General features: G+C 45.8%; 1 protein-coding gene across 4 annotated transcripts in view; it reads left to right on the plus strand.

Moving 5' to 3' along the window:
- The window catches only part of TMEM266 (transmembrane protein 266), a 66,720-nt gene that overhangs the window by 25,578 nt on the left and 16,921 nt on the right, over nt 1-24,221 (plus strand). For all 4 annotated transcript variants that reach the window (XM_040413603.1, XM_040413605.1, XM_040413602.1 and 1 more), the window contains exons 5-8: nt 8,399-8,455; nt 8,694-8,832; nt 14,958-15,073; nt 15,855-16,032. In XM_040413603.1, the coding sequence (XP_040269537.1) occupies nt 8,399-8,455; nt 8,694-8,832; nt 14,958-15,073; nt 15,855-16,032 (490 nt within the window). The remainder of the gene's footprint in view (nt 1-8,398; nt 8,456-8,693; nt 8,833-14,957; nt 15,074-15,854; nt 16,033-24,221) is intronic.

Consider the following 24,221-nt stretch of genomic DNA (forward strand, 5'->3'; position numbering starts at 1 on the left):
CCATCTTGGGAGATGGCAGCTTGAACTGAGAATGAAACTGTTTTTAGCCACATCTTTTTGGAATGTGCTACAAATAAGTTTCCTGTTTCTTTTCGATACGTAAATCCAGAAACTCTACCACATGTGGATTAACATTAGCTGTAAACTTGAGATTAAGCTCATTAATGTTGATATCATTTATAAACTGTAGTAGTGCCATATGAGAACCCCCCCAAATTAGTAAAATGTCGTCAATATAGCGCCGCCATAGGACCAGGTCCACCCCAAGTTTTGGGATGATGGTATCCTGTTCCCATGCAGCCATAAAAAGATTAGCGTAATTTGGGGCGAACCTGGTACCCATGGCGGTGCCAGTGGTTTGCAAATAATAATTGGACTCAAATTGGAAATAATTGTGACCAAGCACAAAACCAATCCCATCCAGTATAAATTGAAGTTGCTCCGTTGCTAGATTGCCTTTCTGTGTAATTTTATCACAGAAAGGCAATCTAGCAACGGAGCAACTTCAATTTATATGTTAAAAAACAGTCAGAAATGCATCCTCTGTCCAAGCACTTCAAATTACACCATGAAGGCGATCCCAGTAAAATGAAATTTGTAGCAATACAATCAATAAAACAAGACTGGAGAGGAGGAGATTTTGTGGCCAAGATGTCCAGACAGGAGTCCAAGAAAATCTTCGAGTTTGGATCCTTGATGCCCTTAGGTCTAAACTCAGAGATGGAAATCTTTGGCTTCCTATAGGCGAGACGGGGAGGTATACATATGGAGTCGTTGTCGGGCTGTTTAGCAGCGCACCGACTCCATTTGCATCCTCCCCCTCTCCTCTCTATTTCCCCAAAAGCCAGAAGTCCCAACAGTTCATATATCTGTATTTTGTATATGTATTTCTGTATATATAATCTGAATTTTTGTTGTTGTGTTTTTTTTTTTTTTTTATATCATTTTTTCAAATTTAAGATTTTTATTGAAATTTTTCTGTATAGCCAAAATAAAGACATATGCAAATTTAAAAAGTGTTTAACAATTTAAACATTATGTCCACAGAACTGTGTTGGGTATACACCCATTATCACATAGTATGGCTCATGGAAGAATATGAGTTAGACATATCTAAATGGACATGTAAAATCTCAGTAACATATAGACAGACAAGACGTTGGACAAGGGAGTAGGGGGGAGGAAAGGAAGGGGAAAGGGTACAATTTCTACTGAAGCGTGAAGCGGTAAGACCTGCGCATCACGAAATGCGGCTGAAGAGCGAAAGATTTCCCAGGGGCCCCAAGTCTGCACATATCATGTGATGTCTGCGGGCGTAATACTAATGAGATCTTCCAACCTCTGATACAAGGCGATTTCGTCAAACCACTCCTCAGACGAAGGGGGAGAAGGGGATTTCCAATGCCTGGGAATCACCGCCTTTGCTGCCTGAACCATGTATTTTAGAAGGGATTTCTTATATGCTGGGACATTCAGGACACTATCGAATAATAGGAGAGCTTCTGGGGAGTTTTGGATAGGGACACCCGTGACCTCTTTAATAATTTTATGAACGAAGTTCCAAAAAGGCCTTAAGCCGCTGCAGTTCCACCACACATGAATCATCGTGCCTTCCTCTTTAAGACATCTCCAACAACGGTCCGATACCGTCGGGAACCATTTGTGAAGTAGCGCAGGTACCCTGTACCATCTAGATATAATTTTGTAGCTCGTTTCCTGAGCTTTGGCCGAGACCGTTGATTTGTGTGCTAGAAGGAAGCATCTGTTCCACTGGGCTGGGGTATAATGATTCCCCAAATCCCGCTCCCAGGCTTGACAATATGGAGGAAGGCACGAGGATCGCTGATGTATCAGAAGTTTGTATACTGAGGATATGGGGTGTAAGGTCGCTGAGAAGGAGACACACATCCGTTCAAACTCAGTGAGTTTCCTGGCCAGAGTGTGGGTTCTACTTAGAGAGGTGTGAAAGTGTTGGAGCTGCAAGTATTCAAAGGAATTGCGGGTTAGTGGAGCCTCTAAAATCTGGGGTAGGGGTTTTAGTGCAGGGCCAGAGAGAACTTGATAGAACCTGATCGGTCGGGTTCTTGAGCTTTGAAGAAAATGTTTGGAAGAGTGCCCTGGAGGGAATCTAGGGTGATCAGTGACTGGCACCAGAGGGCCTTTAGGGTCAATCAGTGAGGTCGCACGACTAATGGATGCTAAAGTTGCAAGGGTATGATGAGCAGAGAAGGACAAATGTGACGATGTCTGGCGTGAAGAGCCCACTAGCCATGGGAGGGTTGATACCGCACACGTTGAAGTGTCTTTTGTAATTTGTACCCACGCCTTGGGCGAATCAGCACGTGTCAGGTCCAACAGTCGGGCATATGCTGCAGAGTGATAGTATAGTCTACAATCTGGAAGACCCACCCCTCCCGTTTCTTTGGTGCGGGTCATTATCTCCCATTTGATTCGCGGTCGGCCAGGAGCCCATACAAATTGTGTGAAGCACCTACGGAGTTGGGACCAGAAAGTGGACGGTATGCGGAGGGGAATAGTTTGTAGAAGGTACAGTAGTTTTGGTAAAAGGGTCATTTTTACTATACTAATCCTTCCAAACCAAGAAAAGTCTCGCTTACGCCATCCGTCTAACTCTTTTTGAAACTGTAAGAGGAGTGGCGCAAAGTTCAATTTATGAAGACGTGAGAGGTCTGCTGTCATTTTGATCCCCAGATATGTTATGCCTTTAGGTGGCCAGGTGAAGGGAAAAGAAGCCTTAAGAGCAGGGGTCAGATCACTCGGTAAGGTGACATCCAGGGCCTCTGACTTGGACATATTAATTTAAAAATTGGACCAGGTACCAAATTGAGCTATTTCCCGAAGCAAGGACGGCAAAGAGATACGTGGGTTGGTTATGTAGAGAAGGAGATCGTCCGCAAACGCCGCGCATTTATACTCTCGTGATCCGATCTTTAACCCTGTTATGTCTGGATTGGCCCGAATAGAAGCTAGCAGATGTTCCATAACCAGAACGTATAATAAGGGGGATAATGGACATCCCTGCCGTGTCCCATTGTGGATTGGGAAGGGGGGGAAAGGGCACCATTTATTTTGACTCTAGCAGTAGGATGTTGGTACAGTGTCAGGATCTTTGACAGGAATATTGGGCCCAGACCTATATGTGAAAGGGTCTCATGGATGGCACGCCAAGATATCCGGTCAAAGGCCTTTTCTGCGTCTAGGGAAAGTACCATGAGGGGGGTCTTTTTGGATTTGGCATAGTGGATGATGTCTAGGGTTTTAAGAGTGTTGTCCCGGGCCTCCCTCCCCGGCACAAACCCAACCTGATCAGCAGAAACCAGGGAAGGCACATAAGCGTTCAATCTGTTCGCCATTAATTTGGCGAAGATCTTGAGATCTACATTTAAAAGGGAGATAGGACGATAGCTGGCACACAGGTGCGGGTCCTTTCCTGGCTTCAGAATGACCGTAATGTGTGCCTCTGTGGTCTGCGCCGGGAAGGGGAGCCCAGGAGACACTCCATTGAAAACCTGGAGCATAATAGGGGAAAGATTGGAGGAAAAGGCCCTGTAAAACCTAGCCGTGAACCCGTCAGGGCCTGGACTCTTACCACCCGGGAGCGACTTAAGTACCGTATGAAGTTCAGTGTCTGTGAATGGAGCCTCCATAGTGGCAGAATCAAGCTCAGAAAGCTTGGGAAGTAAGAGAGGTAGGTCGGGGTGTTTGCCCACTACTTGAGGGGGTGTCTGGGGCAGGTTGTAAAGCTTCGAGTAGAAGGAGTGAAAAGTAGCCGCAATATCAGTGGTTGTGTGGATCAAACGATCCTGGGCGTTTTTGATAGCGGGGATATGGGAGGCTGCTAGTCTTCCCTTTAGAGCCCTTGCTAGCATACGGCCACTTTTATTCCCATATTCGTAGAATTTACTCCTGCAAATTTGTACCATACGTTTGTAGGATGCATCTAGGAGGCGCTTAGCTTCCATACGTGCATTCTGGAGATCATGCAAGGTTTGCAGGGTAAGTGCTCGTTTGTGGGCCAGTTCCAGGGATGTGACTTTTTGCAGAGCAAGTTTAAGTGAATGGGCTTTCTCCTTCCTGAGGCGGGAGCCATGCTTAATGAGTACACCTCGAAGAACACACTTCAAGGCCTCCCATCGGATCGGTATTGGAGTAGAATCCTCCTTATGATCCGCTAAGAAGTTTGTTATACTGCTAGCAAGGTCAGCAGCGCACCCCGCGTCAAGAAGGAGACTCTCCTTCAATCGCCATGTCCACTCCTGTCTAGAGAGGAAGGGCAAATTCAAGGAGCAGTATATGGGGGCATGGTCCGACCAAAGGATATTTCCTATTTGTGTGGAATCAAGCCAAGATAGGGCCGATTGCTGAATAAGGATATGATCAATACGACTATATGAGCCATGGGGGGAGGAATAAAAGGTGTAATCCTTATCAGCTGGATGTTGGATCCTCCAGGCATCTCTCAATTGCAGTTGGAGCAGTGCCCGTTTTACCTTTTTAATGGTGGGATATGTGAGGGAGGCACGTCCCGTCGAATTGTCAAGTGTTGGGTCAAGTGTCAGATTAAGGTCGCCACATAAGATAACTGTCCCCCTAAGCAACGGTATGACATTATCAATGAGGTTTACAATGAAGAGAGCTTGATTTTGATTAGGGGCATATACATTGAGGAAGGTTAATTCCTGGCCTCCAACCAGTAATGTGAGGGCCAGATATCTTGCATCTGGGTCGGCAGTACAAGCTAGCACTTGATGGGGTAAAGACTTGTGGATCGCTATGGCGACTCCTTTGGTCTTATTCACCGCATTATTTGCAAAGTGCCAGGTGGTGTAGTGTCGATGTCGTATGATCGGGGCGCTACCCTCCTTAAAATGCGTTTCTTGGAAACAGATAATATGTACCTTTTGGCGATGAAAGTGATGAAGTATCTGGGCCCTTTTTTCGGGAGTGTTGAGGCCCTTCGCGTTGAATGATGCAATCTTCAGAGACCCCATTACTGCGGGGGGAGGGGGGAAGGAAAAAAAACACAAGGAAGGCACGGGGAGACAACCGACAGAAAACAAAAAGAGAAGAACAACAGTTATAAGCAAACAAACAGGTGGAGAACCCCTAAAAGGGGTTTTTATGTGACCCAGAGGTCTAAAGAGGCTGTCACCTGGGGAAGATACCCCAAGGGAGAGTCTCCACTTATTTGGGGGAAAAAGTGTCAGCCGGACAAGAGCTGACCCCCCCCACAGCACCAGTGGATGCAAGTGAAAACTTATAAGCACCAGCAAATTTGGAGCATAAAGGCAGATAAAGAGAATGAGCAAACAGCTAAAAACCAATAAGGAACAATCGGTATATTAGATCATTAGTAGTCCCAGGTAGTTAAAGCAGGGATCCCCTCAGGTGGTAAGGCGAGGTGAGGATCTACGACTTGAGTAGTCTGGTCCTCTCTGGCGTCGTCCCCTTGAGGCCTGAGCAGAAGAACTGAGCGCTTTTTCAACAGGCAATGGACGTTGTCGCCCCCTCGACTCGGAGGCAGGCGGGAGGAGGGAAGGCCAGGATCCCAATTCAACCGGTGGCAAGTCCAGCTGTTGTAGAAAATGGGGAAGATCCGTAGGGTCCCGCAGGGTGACGACTTGATCTTTAGGGCCAGCAAGTAGAGCAAAAGGAAAGCCCCAGCGGTAAGGGATACTGCGCTCTTTAAGAAGGTGTAACAGTGGGCGCAAGGCAGCACGTTGGGCCAGGGTGTAACGGGATAAGTCCTGCAGCAAGATAAAGGGGACACCGTCGTAGGACAGAGACGACATCTGTCGGGCCTTGAGCAGAATCTGATCTTTGATGGCATAAAAGTGAACTCTGCAGATGACGTCCCTTGGTTTTGAGGGGTCAGGGTTGGGAGGCCTCAATGCCGTATGGGCTCGGTCAATTTCAATGCTGGAGCTTGGCGGACGTCCCAGGAGGTCATTGAAAATTTTTACAATGGTGGATAGAAGAACCGCCTGTGTTATAGACTCAGGGAGGCCTCTGATCCGAATATTATTGCGACGGCTCCTATTTTCGACATCATCCAGATGGTATTGCAAGGCGTGTATCTGTGCATCGTGGGATTGCAGCTTGTCTTTCAATACCTGCACGTCTGCAGATAAGTAATCATGTTCCTGTTGAACAGTGTCCACTTTTGTATCAATCAAGGCCATCTCAGAGCGTACTTGCGTGAATTCTTTTTTGCATTCCTGTAAAATGTTAGCTGCAAAACTAGAGAGGTCTGCCTTGGTGGGGAGTGAGGACATCAGGTTGCGTAAGTCCGCCATAGTAGGTGGCCGGGAGTCCTCATCAGGTAGAGGAACATGAGACCCAGATCTCTGGGGCAAAGGTGGAGAGCCCCATGAGGCCGACACTGCAGGGGCAGCCAGGGTCTGTGTGCCCGATGATGCGATGCCCTCCTGGCGTGGGTGAGATCCGTCCCACGACGAGCCCGTGGACCAGTGTGGGGAATTTGCTAGGGACGGCTCAGGAGAGTGAGTTAAAGGGGGCTCCCGCAGTATGCACGGGGAGGAGGCCGCAGCCTGTGGCGAATCTGAGGCCTTTTCATTAACCTTTTCAGGTTGCCCCCTGTGAGAAGTGTCTCTCTGTGACTGGGGGTGTCCCATAAGGCTGGCTGAGGTACCTGACCAAGGGGACCCAGAGGGAGATCTCACTGCTGGGCTCAGTGGGGCTGCAGGTGAGGTGGGGGTTCTAGGACCCCAGGCGACAGGGTTAGGGGTCAACTGAGAAGTCCCCTGAAGCGGGGGGAACTCCTCCTGACTAACCTGAATCGCCGGGCCGCAGGGAGACATCGTTGCGACTGCTAGGCCTCCATCCTGGGCTGAAGATGAGGGATCAGCGTGTGCTTCAGGGTCCTCTTCCACCTGGGTATGCGACACCCGGGTCCGGTCCGAGCTGCTCTCCTTCTATCCGGTAGGTACGACCGCTGATTCCGGTGCTCAGCCCCAGGCTCAGCTACTGCTGGGAGTTGAGATTTTCCAGGGCCGGCGGCGCCATCTTGGAAGCGCTTGGCGCGCTCGGTCAGGTCGGGGCCTGGAGTTGCAGGCTGCCGGGCGAAAAGCCTGTAAATGTCCCCCTGTGAAGACGCCAGGGGGGCTACAGAACGAGCCTTGACTTTCTTGGGAAGTTTGCCCATCTTTAAAGGGTCGCTGGCGGTGGATTAGCTCCGGTGCTGTGGAGGAGCTCACAGCCGCACGTCCTCACTCCTGCATAGCTGGCCACGCCCCCCTTTTTATATCATTTTAATATATTTATGCTATATTTATATATAATTTTAATGTATCTATGACACATAATGGTGTTGGTTTTAATTCATGAGATATTATGGTCAAAAAGTTGACATTTTAAGTAGCAGAGTGGTTGAGAGTGGATCAGGATCCCACAGGTGAAAAACTAATTTGGGATAATGTGATCCGGAATCCACACCACCTGTTATATTAAACCTACAATGGTATATAAGGACACAACCAACATGTCTTTATTCAGCATTTCACATCTACTGAGGAAGGAACACAGTTCCAAAACGCGTCTAGTGTGGACCAAGACCTGGCTATTGGTGCGGTTTTTTATAAAAGTGCAGGAGAAAACTATTTTCTTCAATTATCGGAAGATGACCTATACCACTTCTAAAGATTCTATCTGCTAATCGTTGACAAGGTGGTCTAAACCTATGTGGACATATTTAATTTTGCCGAATAGTACTAAGCAAGCTCTGCTGTATTAACTTCCGCTAATCCGACGGGCTCAAACAACTACGAACTCGGCTACATCAGCCTCCGCTAACCCGATGGCTCTAAGCGCCTACGTCATCAACCAGCAAATCACCATCTAGCTGGACACGTGGGACGCTGTGAGAACAGGTCGGAAGCTTGCTCCGCAAGAAAAAGTAAGTGGAGTGCCATTGATCGGAAGCGGTGCAATTACTATTGCTAAACGGCACCTGAGGATAGAGTTTACTCTGCAGGAGACTGCAGCAAGGACACCTTTTGAACCTCTCCGGTTCCAACAAACTGGTAAATCGGCATACAATTTTACGGATATTTAAGTGGTATAAATTGAATGACTCTTGCAGTTACACTTTAGCCATAAGGTCTCATCTTTTTGGAGTACTCCAGCTGTTTAGGTTTTGTGCGTGAGCTCCGCACTTCATATACCTATCTAATGTATCTATGCTGATATGTCGACACTAAGTTGGTTTTTGTTTTATTAAGTGTATTAATAAATATATATGCGAAAATACTGTGAGCCAGCCTATATTATTATTTGATATATTTAATTTACATCACTGTTTTTTTAAGACCTAATACATTAAAAGACATGTAATGCAAAATTATCTATTTTTTATTAGACTGTAGTAAGGATCATTGTTCTGGGCATCTGGGATTATATTGAGAACAAAGTTGAGGTGAGTTTTTTTTTTTTTTTTTTCCTTCTTTTCCCCCCTCTTATTTCCTCTTGCTTATATTTCTGTCAGACAGGCTTCATAATGTTACCATAAATGGTGCCTTGAGGGGCTCCTTAGCTGTCTCTTGGCCTTTTCTCTTGACTATATCCTCATCCCTGGCTCCAAAGAATGTAGAACCAATAACTTTCTGGGTTTTGTTGCACCGTTTCAGTTTCAACTTCATTTGTGTATCTGACAGGTATTAGACGGAGCTGTCATTATTCTCTCACTTGCTCCCATGGTGGCGTCTACAGTAGCCAATGGGCCTAGTAGTCCATGGGATGCCATCAGCCTCTTTATTTCTTTGAGGATATGGAGGTTAAAGAGAATTATTGATGGTAAGTGATATTATATGTGTTTATAGAATGTTTGAAAATACTTTCTACTGCTTATCGTTCCTCCATTATTTTCTGTCTTTATTTACGCGACAGTAGTCTTAGCTTGTTATTTCTTCATCCTAATATTGTATTTTTATTTTCCTTTTTATGGTGTTCTTGATTTAAGCACCCTGTTGGACTGTTTGGGGATAAACCTATGTTCACCCTGTGTTGGGACACAGTGTACAGGAAAGATATGCTGAAGTATATGAGCTGTGTGATATGCAGCTCTGCCGTTTACTGAGCCCCACCCACTTTTCACTGACAGATGTTGTAAAAGATGGCACCAGGGCTTCATAAATATGATGTTTGGCTCAATGTACTTTCGTCAGATCACAAATTAGTCTATTCCAGTATGGACAACCCATCACTGCGTCAGACATTGCTGTGGGGTGCATGGAACGCAGCAAGAATTTGGAGAACATTTCATATAAAGAAAAAATCTGTTTCTTACTAGATTAAATGGGCTGTCTCATAAAGACAGCTTATCCCTTATTCTGTCTGTCAGGGCTCCAACTGTTGGGTTCCTCACCCATCATGAGAACGGGGGCTCATGCTCGCTGTTTGAATGGAGCAACAGGTGTTTCCGCAGCTCCATCCAACTCTATGGAACTGTCACAAAAAGCTAAGCACAAGTGTTCGGCTCTCTTGGCCACTGCTCTATTTAAACAGGGGAAAACGGACCCCCATTCTTCACTGGAGAATTACTTTAATTTGTTATAGATCAGACATGGTCAGTAAATGCAGATTTCTTTCTCTCCTATGACCGCACCCCTGGAGAGACCGCCTCCACCTCCTCAGGACAGGAAACAGGAACCAGAACCACCTTTTTAAAGAGGGGTCATCCCCTCTATCTCCAGTTCTGTTTCCTGTCCTAAGAGGCAGGAGGGAATCGGATCCACTGGAAGAGTGTTCCAGTAGGAAAATTTGTAATTACAGATTTCCGGTCAGATCCCGCAAAACACTCTGCCATCGTTTCAGAGGTTTTTTACCTAATAGAGAAAAAAGTGCTAGTAAGTGTCCCAGAGCAGGAATTGAAAGAGGGGTTTTAGGGTCCATTCACACGTCCGTTGTTTCTTTCCTGATCTGTTCGTTTTTTTGCGGACCAGTTCTGTACCCATTCATTTTCAATGGGTCCTGAAAAAAATCGGACAGCTCAATGTCTGATTTTTTTTTTTTTCAGGACCCATTGAAAATGAATGGGTACAGAAATGGTCCAGATCTGTTCCGCAAAAAACGGAACAGATCAGGAAAGAAACAACTGACGTGTGAATGGACCCTTAATCGACTCTCTTTTTTTCTGGTCAAAACACCAAATGGCTCGTTTTGGACCATAATAAACTTGAAGTATTTAAACCACTTTTTGCAGTACGAGAGATTTCGTATGGAGTCCATCAAATCGGTAGTGAACAATCTTTACCTGGACTGCTTCATGGCCACAGTAGACCTGAGAGATGCATACTATCATGTCCCCATTCATCCTAGCCACCAGAGGTTTCTGAGGGTAGTGGTCCAGTTAGAGAAGAAAATTCTGCATCTTCAGTTCCAAGCATTACCCATCGGGCTTTCTCAGGCTCCGAGGGTCTTTACAAAGATTATTTCAGAAATGATAGCCCACATCAGGGAGCAGGACATCATCATTATACCATACCTGGACGATTTTCTACTGGTGGCCTGGTCAGATCAGATTCTCCTGGGTCAGATTGCCTGGTTGAGGGAGGTTCTAGAGAGGTTGGGATGGGAGATAAACCTAGAAAAAGCCAGTCTATTCCCATGCCAGAGATGCAGTTTTCTGGGAATGATTCTGGACTCCACTTCCCAGAAGTGCCTACTACCCCTGCAGAAAGCCTTACTGATCAGGTCAAGAGCTCAGCTTCTTCATTCGTCTCCGTCACTCACCATAAGAGAGGCCATGTCGGTGCTGGGTCTCATGACATCCGCTATTCCAGGAGTGGAATGGGCCCAGTACCATTCAAGGTCTCTTCAGCTACAGATCCTGCAGCACTGGGACGGGAGTCTCCCCTCTCTGGACATGGAGATGTCTCTGTCCTCCCAGACCCTAGATTCCTTGGGCTGGTGGATATATTTAAAGAACTTGGAGGCGATTCTCCCCTTAACCATGGATACGAGCCCCTCCGGTTGGGGAGCCCATGTGGAGTCCCTGCTGTTGCAAGGCAATTGGGACAGCAGATCTTTCCCAGTCGCACAATTTTAGGGAGTTGGATGCGATCAGAATAGCCTTGATACAGAGTCTTTCGGTCATCAAGGGCAGAAACGTAAGTTTATTCGGACAACAAGACAGCAGTGGCCTATATCAACCGACAGGGAGGGACAAGAGCTCAGCGCCTAATGGCTCTCACTGATCAGATTTTCAACCTAGCAGAAGCTTCTCTATTATCTCTTTATGCAGTTCATCTAAAAGGTTCAGACAATGTGAAAGCAGACTACCTCAGTCGTCATCAGCGATACCAGGGAGAGTGGTCCCTAGATCAGGGGATTTTCAACCAAGTAGCAGCTTTGTGGGGTACTCCAGACATAGATCTCTTTGCCACCAGGTCAAACAGAAAAGTAGAGGTCTTCTTTTCTTTTTCTCCGGAGGAACATCCGAGAGTGGTGGTTGCTCTGGCCCAGTCTTGGAAGCAGGGTCTTCTGTATGCCTTTCCCCCACTAAAGCTGCTTCCAAGGGTCCTCAAGAAGATCAGACAGGAGGAGGCCACGGTAATATTGATAGCTCCCTTTTGGCTGAGAAGGGTGTGGTTTTTCTGGCTCCGCAAAATGTCAATAGCAACACCTTGGGTACTTCCAGATTCCAAGGAGCTTCTATCTCAGGATCCAATTTTTCACCCAGAGGTGAGAAATCTGCACATGACTGCCTGGTTATTGAAAGGGATATTTTAAAGAAAAGGGGTCTCTCTGAGAAAGTAGTAGACACTGTGTTGTCCAATCGGAAAAGGATCACTTCCGGGATCTACCGTTTGGGTTTGGAGGACCTTTTTCAGATTCGCCAAAAAACCTGTGGATGTACTAGAAACGCCCGACATCCCGCTCGAGTTAGATTTCCTACAAGAGGGGTGGAAGAAAGAACTTAGGCCTAGCACTTTGAAGGTCGACATTTCAGCCTTAAGCACCTTGTTTGAATTTTAAGTCAGCAGATCACCCCTGGATTAAAAGATTTGTAACAGCAGTGTCTAAATTATCTCCGTTATGTAAAAATAGAGTCGTCGTCGTCGTCCCCTCCCCCCGGATTTAAACTTGGTCCTCTCTGCTCTCACTTCTGTCCCTTTCAAGCCTATCGATAAAATCTCCCCGAAGTTGCTCACCCTTAAGCTTGCCTTCCTTCTGGCTATTACCTCAGCTAGAAGGGTCAGTGAGATCGCTGCCCTCTCGGTTGACCCTCCCTATTTGGTGATCCTGGAGGATCGGGTAGTGATTTTGCCTGATCCTTTTTTTTTTTTACCAAAAGTCTCTTTACGTTTTCATCGTTCTCAGGAGATTGTTTTAGTCTGAATTCCACTGTTTGGATGTTAGGAGGTGTGTCTTGCAATTTCTTCAGGTCACTCAGCCTTGGAGATCCTTCTCACGTCTGGTAATTTTGTTTCAGGGAGCAAGGAAAGGATCGTCAGCCTCCTCTCAGACTATTGCTAGGTGGATTAGACAGGCCATTTCCTTATCCTACTCTTCTAAGGGAGTTATTCCGCCCTCGGGGGTTGGGGCTCATTCTACTAGATCAGTCTCCACTCATGGGCAGAGAGAGCTTCAGCCTTTATAGAGCAGACCTGTAAGGCAACTACCTGGAGCTCTCCACATACATTTTTTAGGCACTCTAGACTACAGTTCCCTTCTAATGAAGGTCTTTCATTTGGTCGTAAAGTACTTCAGGCTGTGGTCCCACCCTAGAAAAATTGTTTTGCCTATTCTCCAGGGGTGCTGTCATAGGCGAGAAAGAATGATTGGATTACACTTACCGGTAATCGGTTTTCTTTGAGGCTATGACAGCACCCGGTTAATTGCCGACCCTAGATAGTTTCTGTAGAGGTGTATGTGTATGTATGTATGTATGTGTATGTGTGTATATATATATATATATATATATATATATATATATATATATATATATATATATATATATATATATATATATATAGTGGCGGAAATAATTATTTGACCCCTCACTGATTTTGTAAGTTTGTCCAATGACAAAGAAATGAAAAGTCTCAGAACAGTATCATTTCAATGGTAGGTTTATTGTAACAGTGGCAGATAGCACATCAAAAGGAAAATCGAAAAAATAACTTTACATAAAAGATAGCAACTGATTTGCATTTCATTGAGTGAAATAAGTATTTGAACCCCTACCAACCATTAAGAGTTCTGGCTCCCACAGAGTGGTTAGACACTTCTACTCAATTAGTCACCCTCATTAAGGACACCTGTCTTAACTAGTCACCTGTATAAAAGACACCTGTCCACAGAATCAATCAATCAAGCAGACTCCAAACTCTCCAACATGGGAAAGACCAAAGAGCTGTCCAAGGATGTCAGAGACAAAATTGTAGACCTGCACAAGGCTGGAATGGGCTACAAAACCATTAGCAAGAAGCTGGGAGAGAAGGTGACAACTGTTGGTGCGATTGTTCGAAAATGGAAGGAGCACAAAATGACCATCAATCGACCTCGCTCTGGGGCTCCACGCAAGATCTCACCTCGTGGGGTGTCAATGGTTCTGAGAAAGGTGAAAAAGCATCCTAGAACTACACGGGAGGAGTTAGTTAATGACCTCAAATTAGCAGGGACCACAGTCACCAAGAAAACCATTGGAAACACATTACACCGCAATGGATTAAAATCCTGCAGGGCTCGCAAGGTCCCCCTGCTCAGGAAGGCACATGTGCAGGCCCGTCTGAAGTTTGCCAATGAACACCTGAATGATTCAGAGAGTGACTGGGAGAAGGTGCTGTGGTCTGATGAGACCAAAATAGAGCTCTTTGGCATTAACTCAACTCGCTGTGTTTGGAGGAAGAAAAATGCTGCCTATGACCCCCAAAACACCGTCCCCACCGTCAAGCATGGGGGTGGAAACATTTTGCTTTGGGGGTGTTTTTCTGCTAAGGGCACAGGACAACTTATTCGCATAAACGGGAAAATGGACGGAGCCATGTATCGTGAAATCCTGAGCGACAACCTCCTTCCCTCTGCCAGGAAACTGAAAATGGGTCGTGGATGGGTGTTCCAGCACGACAATGACCCAAAACATACAGCAAAGGCAACAAAGGAGTGGCTCAAGAAGAAGCACATTAAGGTCATGGAGTGGCCTAGTCAGTCTCCGGACCTTAATCCAATCGAAAACCTATGGAGGGAGCTCAAGCTCAGAGTTGCACAGAGACAGCCTCGAAACCTTAGGGATTTAGAGATGATCTGCAAAGAGGAGTGGACCAACATTCCTCCTAAAATGTGCGCAAACTTGGTCATCAATTACAAGAAACGTTTGACCTCTGTGCTTGCAAACAAGGGTTTTTCCACCAAGTATTAAGTCTTTTTTTGTTAGAGGGTTCAAATACTTATTTCACTCAATGAAATGCAAATTAGTTGCTATCTTTTATTTAAAGTTATTTTTTCGATTTTCCTTTTGATGTGCTATCTGCCACTGTTACAATAAACCTACCATTGAAATGATACTGTTCTGAGACTTTTCATTTCTTTGTCATTGGACAAACTTACAAAATCAGTGAGGGGTCAAATAATTATTTCCGCCACTGTGTGTGTATATATATATATATATATATATATATATATATATATATATATATATATATATATATATATATATATATAATGTACATAGATATAAAAAAAAAAAAAAAGATATTAAGGTGTGTTGTTAAGATGTTTTGTTCTTGAAGAAAGGACTGGAGGTAGAGGGGATGATCCCTCCTTTTAAAAAGGCGGTTCTGGTTCCTGTTTTCTGTCCTGAGGAGATGGAGGCGGTCTCTCCAGGAGTGCTGTCATAGGCTCAAATAAAACCGATTACCGGTAAGTGTAATCCAATCATTCCTTATACACAAACTGTGCCGCTCCTTTTCTTGCAGCCTATGTCTTACCCGTGAAGGTGGAGATGGAGATTATGGTACAGCAGTATGAGAAAACCAAGCTAATCCAGGAGGAGCAGTTGGAAAGACTGACACAGATGTGCCAAGAGCAAGCGGTTAGTTGTGTTTTTTTTTTTCTGTATCAAAAAAATCTTCAACACCATGTGAAGTGGAGTGCACATATATAGCAGTGTTTAATATTTCACTATATGTTCTACTATAATTCTTGCATTTGTGTTGGGATGGGAATACAACATCATGCTGTTAGGAGTGTATGTTCCTGGTGTTCTCGCCATTTAAATTAAAACTTCCTCATCTAGCTTGCTTAGCATTGTCCTTATGTTCTAGTACATAATCTGTAAGAAGACCTGTGACTATGATGTTTTTTTGCTTTTCTAACACTAGGTGGCCTCATTTTGCTGATTATATTCATGCAGCCAATGCTTTTATCAGTCCTTAGGCCTCATGCACATGACCGTATCAGTTTTTGCTGTCTGCATATCACGGATCTACAAAACATGCATACTGGCCGTGTGCGTTCCACATTTTGCCGATCCGCACGTTTTCCCCTCTGTTAGGAATGCTTATTAGTAGGAAATTTTCTACTCGGAACAGACATACAGATGTGAACAGCACTCGGTGAAATGAATGGGACCGCATCCGATCCGGCTAAAAATGTGGATCTGATGCAGACCGAAACTACGGTCTTGTGAATGAGGCCTAATTGTCTTCAAGTCTACTTCCACTGTATCACGTGTTACAGGGACCCATGTGACACAAAGCATTGCCAACCTCACAAATTTCCTGTATCTGCCTTTTAATTCCGTGACATTCATAAAATACGTTTTTTTGTGGTTTTTTTTTCATATACCATGCCTGTTATCTTCTTATTCCTAGTTTGAAATTCGTCAGCTTAGAGCTCACCTTGCACAGCAAGATTTGGACCTTGTTGCCGAGAGGGAACGAGCCTTAAAACTACCGCATGATCTACAGAACAAAAACAACCGGTTCAAAGTTGTGTCGGGCAGAGATTCTGATGAGGAAGCAACAGAAAATATTACAGAACTTTCACATGGTGAGTGCACAGTATACAGATTCCTTGTAGTAACCACAATTATTACATTCATATAAAGTATCAGTCAGCAGATGGCTACCGTGATCCTGTCGACATCGCTTGTAAACATATAGGACCAGAGCAGAATTATATATATATATATATATATATATATATATATATATATATATATATAATATATAATATATATTTTTTGTGTCCACATAAACCTATCATATCTCAGAAAACCTCTTCACTAGCATGTTCATTGTAGTGCAACCTGGTTTATTACTATTAAGATTTGTTGCTGGTTTTGCTATCATTTCTTAACATTTCTTAAATTGTTCAGTCACTTTCACAATGTTAGGTTTAGGCCCCTGACTGATCAAGCATTCAATATACCTTCAATATTTGTGTGTATAAGGGACAATCGGGGTGAGTTGCATTTAGCTATATGGAACATCTATCCTCGATATTGAGTCTGTATGATTGATGATCCCTGAGGAGAGATGTTAATTCTGAGCCTGCTAGATTTTAATGGTTCCTCATGGTCTAAATATAAAATATATATTAGTATGAACTAATGGATTGTTCCACATGGTGCTCAAAATCTGTGTAAAACCAAACAATGTATAAAAGTGCAGAGCATTATTGCATGTCTCACTAATATGAACAAAATCAAGCCGTAGTATGTCCACAAATGTAAATGAAAACAGCATTTTCCCATAGGTCAGTAAATCCTAGTTCACACTATTGAAAAATCGCCTCGAAATGACCGCTGAAATTCCCCTCCTACACACCAATGCTCTAAATGGTGTAGACTTGAGGTGGAAAATAATTTAGTACCATATTTTATGTCCTATCTATTACATAATCCATGTGTGAACACGTATAACTCATCAGAATTAGCAGAACTGCTGTGCAGGGAAATGCAGTGAAGAGTGGTGCAGCGCTAAGGCCTATTCATGCACACGACCGCATCCAATCCGCTTTTTTTGCAGATTGGATGCATACCCACTCATTTTAATGGGGCCACAAAAAATGTGGACAGCACACCGTGTGAATAGGAATTTTTATAATGGGGTGGCGGAAATTGCTGGATGCACGCAGCCCGGATCTGCGGTTTGCAGACTGCAAAATACATACGGTCGTGTGCGTGACCATCTAAACCAGAGTTGCTGATTCTTTATTCTCAAGATTGTAGGGGGTCAAGATTGTCAGGCACCCACTGAATACAAAGTGATTGCATATCCTAGCAATATATCATCACTTGCCCTGGGAATTACCCTTTAAAGTGGTTCTGGGAGTTATTAAAAAATGCAGCTCCCCCCCAGCCAGGTAAGGTTAAAAAATAATGAAAGAAGATACTCACCTATTTCACTCACCTCTGCTTCCAGCACCATTGCTTGAAACCTTCCATTGCCGCAGCAATGTTATGCCCATATACCCTGGACACCGCTGCAGGCAATCACTGGCCTCGGTAAACAGCATATGAATGCTGAGGCCAGTGATTGGCAGCAGCAGTCATGTAGAGTATAAAGGTACAACAGCACCGCAGGCCCATTTGGGAGGATTAGAGCAGTGGCACTAGAAGCAGAGGTGGGTGAAATTGGTATGTACGGTCATTATTTTATACATTTTTATAGATCAGACGACCCCTTTAAGGAGGTATGTGTGAATTAGTAAAGATTATATATAAGTGGCCATTTTTATGTGTAAGTTTACTTATTGAACTATGTAAATCTGAAAGGGAATATCACATCATTAGAAAGTACAACCACCACTACTCCTAAACCGCCACCCTGAGACCAGTAGTAGAGACCACGATACCGTTCACTGGTGGTGCTCAGTGCTAAATAGCTTTCTAGGCACAGCTGCTCAAAGAAGTGAAGAAAACCACGGCACTCACCAATACGAACCTCAGCCTTCCCTTGAGGAGGCGCCAGCTGACATGGAACAGGCATTGGCCAATTCTGATTTATTGGTCTACCGTATATACACTGCTCAAAAAAATAAAGGGAACACTTAAACAACACAATGTAACTCCAAGTCAATCACACTTCTGTGAAATCAAACTGTCCACTTAGGAAGCAACACTGAGTGACAATCAATTTCACATGCTGTTGTGCAAATGGGATAGACAACAGGTGGAAATTATAGGCAATTAGCAAGACACCCCCAATAAAGGAGTGGTTCTGCAGGTGGTGAGCACAGACCACTTCTCAGTTCCTATGCTTCCTGGCTGATGTTTTGGTCACTTTTGAATGCTGGCGGTGCTTTCACTCTAGTGGTAGCATGAGACAGAGTCTACAACCCACACAAGTGGCTCAGGTAGTGCAGCTTATCCAGGATGGCACATCAATGCAAGCTGTGGCAAGAAGGTTTGCTGTGTCTGTCAGCGTAGTGTCCAGAGCATGGAGGCACTACCAGGAGACAGGCCAGTACATCAGGAGACGTGGAGGAGGCCGTAGGAGGGCAACAACCCAGCAGCAGGACCGCTACCTCCGCCTTTGTGCAAGGAGGAACAGGAGGAGCACTGCCAGAGCCCTGCAAAATGACCTCCAGCAGGCCACAAATGTGCATGTGTCTGCTCAAACTGTCAGAAACAGACTCCATGAGGGTGATATGAGGGCCCGACGTCCACAGGTGGGGGTTGTGCTTACAGCCCAACACCGTGCAGGAAGTTTGGCATTTGCCAGAGAACACCAAGATTGGCAATTTCGCCACTTGCGCCCTGTGCTCTTCACAGATGAAAGCAGGTTTACACTGAGCACATGTGACAGATGTGACAGAGTCTTGAGACGCCGTGGAGAACGTTCTGCTGCCTGCAACATCCTCCAGCATGACCGGTTTGGCATTGGGTCAGTAATGGTGTGGGGTGGCTTTTCTTTGGAGGGCCGCACAGCCCTCCATGTGCTCGCCAGAGGTAGCCTGACTGCCATTAGGTACCGAGATGAGATCCTCAGACCCCTTGTGAGACCATATGCTGGTGCGGTTGGCCCTGGGTTCCTCCTAATGCAAGACAATGCTAGACCTCATGTGGCTGGAGTGTGTCAGCAGTTCCTGCAAGACGAAGGCATTGATGCTATGGACTGGCCCGCCCGTTCCCCAGACCTGAATCCAATTGAGCACATCTGGGACATCATGTCTCGCTCTATCCACCAACGTCACGTTGCACCACAGACTGTCCAGGAGTTAGCAGATGCTTTAGTCCAGGTCTGGGAGGAGATCCCTCAGGAGACCGTCCGCCACCTCATCAGGAGCATGCACAGTCGTTGTAGGGAGGTCATACAGGCACGTGGAGGCCACACACACCACTGAGCCTCATTTTGACTTGTTTTAAGGACATTACATCAAAGTTGGATCAGCCTGTAGTGTGTTTTTCCACTTTAATTTTGAGTGTGACTCCAAATCCAGACCTTCATGGGTTGAAAAATTTGATTTCCATTTTAAATTTTTGTGTGATTTTGTTGTCAGCACATTCAACTATGTAAAGAACAAAGTATTTCAGAAGAATATTTAATTAACTCAGATCTAGGATGTATTATTTTTGTGTTCCCTTTATTTTTTTGAGCAGTGTATTTAAGCTTTTTTCTGAAGCACTGAAAATAAAGACTGCAGTGGTTGAGTTTAGTGAGTGCTGTGAATTTCTTCACGTCCAAGTGGGGATTTTGTAACCATAAAATAGAACATATTGAAATAATAGGGTGTGAATTACTCATAATGTCTTAAGGCCCCTTTACACGAGTAGATAAGTTTGAAAAATTGTGAAATTGAGTGAAAGTTATCAATTATCGAATAGTGTAAAACGATCAAACGACAAGCGATCATCATTTAGTTAGTCAATCTTCTGATCACTGATATAGATGCTTAAATTATCTTTTTGTCATCCAGAATTTCTCAAGTGTAAGGTATCCCTTACAGCACAGACGGTTCCACAGTGGGTCAAAATGCAACTGTTTGCCTGACAAACAACCTATTGCACTAACAAATCTAGGGGCATGAACTTGTACAATATTTCTGTATTGCAGTGTATTATACGTTAAGTGTCAGTTCTACACTGAAAGGCAGCTTATTAGTCCCTGGCTCTGGCTACCATGACAACCCCTCGGTAATCCGTGACCGTGTCACTTGGGGACATCTAAGGGGTTAAATGGTGAAGATCTCTGCAATTAGAGCAGGGCAGCGGCTGTATATTGCAGCTGTTGCCCCACTCCTCATTGCGTGGGCACAATTCCTGTAGCCAGGCAATCAGCAGCACAAGCATGCTCATCCTAATGCAGCTACAGCCTCAGTACAAGCATAATTGTCCTCCATGCTCAACCAGTTAAAAGAGTTTTCTTACTTTTTCTTAACTGATGACCTGTCCTCAGGATAGGTAATCATTATCTAACTGGTAGAGGTCCGACACCCTGTACCCCTGCCAATCATCTGTTTGAGGAAGATTCAGTTTAGCAAGCACAGTACATTGTATAGCGGCTGTGCCCGGTATCTCGCTCAGCCCCATTCACCTGAATGGGGCTGAGCTGCACCTAGGCCACATGTGACTGATGAACTTGACATCACTGGCCTAGGGAAAGCTGCGAGAAGGCCACATCACTCATGTGAGTGCCTTGGCATTCCCAAACCGCTGATTGGTGGGGGTTCTGTGTGTCGTAACCCCACCGATCAGCTACTGATGATCTAACCAAAGGATAAAGTAAAAAAAAAAACTGAAAACTCCTTTTTGGGGCTAGAAGCCATTTTTTCCCTTTCCCCACAACAGCACCACAGAGAAGATCTGCCCCAGGGACAGGAAACCTGCAGAATAAAAAGGTGGAGCCTCTCTCCCACCTCAGTGGTTTCCTGCAGTTTGTTTTACAGGTCACTACCGCTAGCCTGGAAGTCCCATAAATGTTCTGAAGGGCTATGAGGTAATACCTGCTGGGGTCTATCGCCCATAGGTTGGGCTGGCAGGACCCTAGGAGCCGGTGGTTGTCCGGGGCTTCCACCCGGCTCTTGCGGCAGGTGCGTGTGCTCCTCCAGGGGAGTGAGGCCACGCGTGTTGAAGTGGAAGCAGCCCCAAGGGGGGTGTTGCGGTTCACCGCATGCGGCCCAGATTCATGAGAAGAACATGTCTTCAAGGTGGGGTTTCCTGTCCTCCGGACAGAGGAGCCTGGAGCATGCAGCCTCTGAGGCTGTGAATCAAGGAACATAGGTTTTACAGTGAATATTTGTGTTATATGATTGGTATGAATCTGGTTGACTGCCTCATGCCTTCAGGGCCTGGTTGAACTGCCTCATGCCTTCAGGGCCTGGTTGAACGGCCTCATGCCTTCAGGGCCTGGTTGAACGGCCTCATGCCTTCAGGGCCTGGTTGAACGGCCTCATGCCTTCAGGGCCTGGTTGAACGGCCTCATGCCTTCAGGGCCTGGTTGAACGGCCTCTGGCCTTCAGGGCCTGGTTGGCTGCCTCTGGACCAGGCCCTGGAAGATGGTTTGCCGGGCCGCAGCGATCAGGGCAGTCCTTAACTCTGTACTAATGAAGCGCTTCCATTATGGAAGCACTTCATTAGTACAGAAGGACCAGGAAGCGGTGAAGGATCTGTACTCACCACTTCCTGGTCCACGGCTCGGCTATGCAGGGCTGCGCACAGCGTGAGGTCGCTCTGTGACCTCACACTGTGCGCCGCTATACACAGCCAGCCGACAGCAGAATGAAGAGGATCGCGATGGTGACCAGGAGCAGGAGAGGTATGTGTTTTTTATTTTTTTATTTTATTTGCACTGGGGGACATATGGCTGGCATGAGGGTCAGGCATATGGCTGACATGGGGGGGGGCTTATGGCTGACATAGGGGGGGGGGGCTTATGGCTGACATAGGGGGGGGGGCTTATGGCTGACATAGGGGGGGGCTTATGGCTGACATAGGGGGGGGGGCTTATGGCTGACATAGGGGGGGGCTTATGGCTGACATAGGGGGGGGGCTTATGGCTGACATAGGGGGGGGGGCTTATGGCTGACATAGGGGGGGGCTTATGGCTGACATAGGGGGGGGCTTATGGCTGACATGGGGGGGGGGCTTATGGCTGACATGGGGGGGGGGCTTATGGCTGACATGGGGGGGGGGCTTATGGCTGACATGGGGGGGGGCTTATGGCTGACATAGGGGGGGCTTATGGCTGACATAGGGGGGGCTTATGGCTGGCATGGGGGGGGCTTATGGCTGGCATGGGGGGGGCTTATGGCTGGCATAGGGGGGGGCTTATGGCTGGCATAGGGGGGGGCTTATGGCTGGCATTGGGGGGCTGATAGATGGCTAAAGGTTTGGGGGTTGATCTGAGCCATTAAGGGTCTGATCTGAGGTCTTATTAACATTGGGGGTCTGATTGCTGGTCTGACCTGAGGTGTAATGAAAAATATTTATTTCTTATTGTTCTCCTCTAAAACCTAGGTGCATCTTATAGGGCGAAATATACGGTACAGTGCAGCAGAGACCATAGTCAGTTTATATAGTGTTATATATTTTAATATGCACCTTGTGTTTTGTTATGCGCGTGAATCAGTCAGCCACGCCCACCCGGTCCCTGGGAAAATTGTCTTGCATGAAACTGGTCCTTGGTGCAAAAAAGGTTGGGGACCACTGCCTTTGATGTTATGTTGGTTTGGCTGAATACTGATGCCTGTATGGCTGAACGCCTTTGCATCTATTACTGCTTGGTTGAATGTCTTGCTTTTATACCTGCTTGTTGAACGCCTGTGCGTCTATGCCTGGTCGGCTGAGCGCCTGTAGCGTCGGTGCCTTCCCTGGCTGACTGCCTTTTAGTATATGCCTGGATGGCCTCATGTGCCTATGGAGCTGATTGCTTCTGTGTTATGCTTGCTGGGATGACTGCTCCTGCAGCCTCGCATTATAGCTTTCTGTTTCTACTGCTGGGTTTTTCTAGTGCAGTTGTGTTGATCGGCTGGCAGCTTCTGCCGCCGTGTCTGCATGGCTGGCGGCTTCTGCCGCCGTGTCTACATGACTGTTCTTGGCTCTAAGTGGATGTCTATGTGACCAGCTGTGCCTGAGGTGCTGCCATTTCTCGGTGGCGGTCTACTTTGGTGGCAATGCAGGCAGGGTGAACTAGTTCTGTGGCTATGTCTGGTTGTCTATTTGTAGTTTAAGGGTCTACAATAAGCATAGCACTCCAGAAAAGCCCTATAATCCTCTTGGTGGGGAGTGAGCAGATGAGCTGGACCATATTGCTTGGATGGCCTGCAGGATATATGGCGTACCAGCAAAGCCCTATAAGCCTCCTGGTTGGGAATGAGGATATGGGCTGGACAATTTTGTTTCGATAGCCTACAGGACATATGGCGTACCAACAAAGGCCTATATGGCTCCTGGTTGGGAGTAAGAAGATGGGCTGGAGCATTTAGTCTGGATGGCATACAGGAGGTATGGCGCACCAGCAAAACTTTATAAATTCTTGCCGCCCATCTGAAGGGTCCGGGGGCTCTTTGGACCTCTTGTGGCAGATCCGGGAGCTCCTCCTGGGGATGGATGCCACAGTAGTGTTCCATCATGGATGCCAGATTGCGAGGAATTTAGGACGTTTAAAGTTCTTCTGGTAATGGAACAAAGGGCATCCAGTGTTTTTTGGATCAAAGCATCTGTCTCGCAATATATTCTGCACCAAAGGAATTAGTGTTCAGCAATCATCTTCAGTTTCGAACTTTCGATCATTCTTTGTCAAGATAAGTACTTCTTTAAGATGTTTCATTAAATCTGTTATGATTATTTTGAAACCCATATGAGATTTCTTTTATAAGATTATGCTGGGTTTTAAGTATAGTGTCTGGTCTCAAAGAGTTCACTAGCCATATGGAAAAGGACGGTTATTTCTCTGGCTTACACCTCTTCTGGAAGTTCTCTTGAGAGCACATTCTACTTGCACAGTCTCTACCTCTTGGGCTGACAGGGCTAATGTTCTATTGAGCAAATCTGTAGGCTGCCACGTGGTCTTCTCCTTATACCTTTTACTGTCTGTCGGCTCCAATTAAATTCTGCCTCTGATCTGCTGTTTGTAAGAAAGTTCTGCAAATGGTGGCCTCCCATAAGGAAGGGGTATTCTTCTCTGTAATCTCTCTCTGTAGTGCTGTCGTGGGGGAAGGGAAAAATGATGATTACACTCACCGGTAATCGGATTTTCCAGACCCCACGACAGCGCCCTTCCTTATTCCCTCCC

Source organism: Bufo bufo, chromosome 1, assembly GCF_905171765.1.
Source record: "Bufo bufo chromosome 1, aBufBuf1.1, whole genome shotgun sequence".
NCBI classification, from domain to species: Eukaryota; Metazoa; Chordata; class Amphibia; order Anura; family Bufonidae; genus Bufo; species Bufo bufo.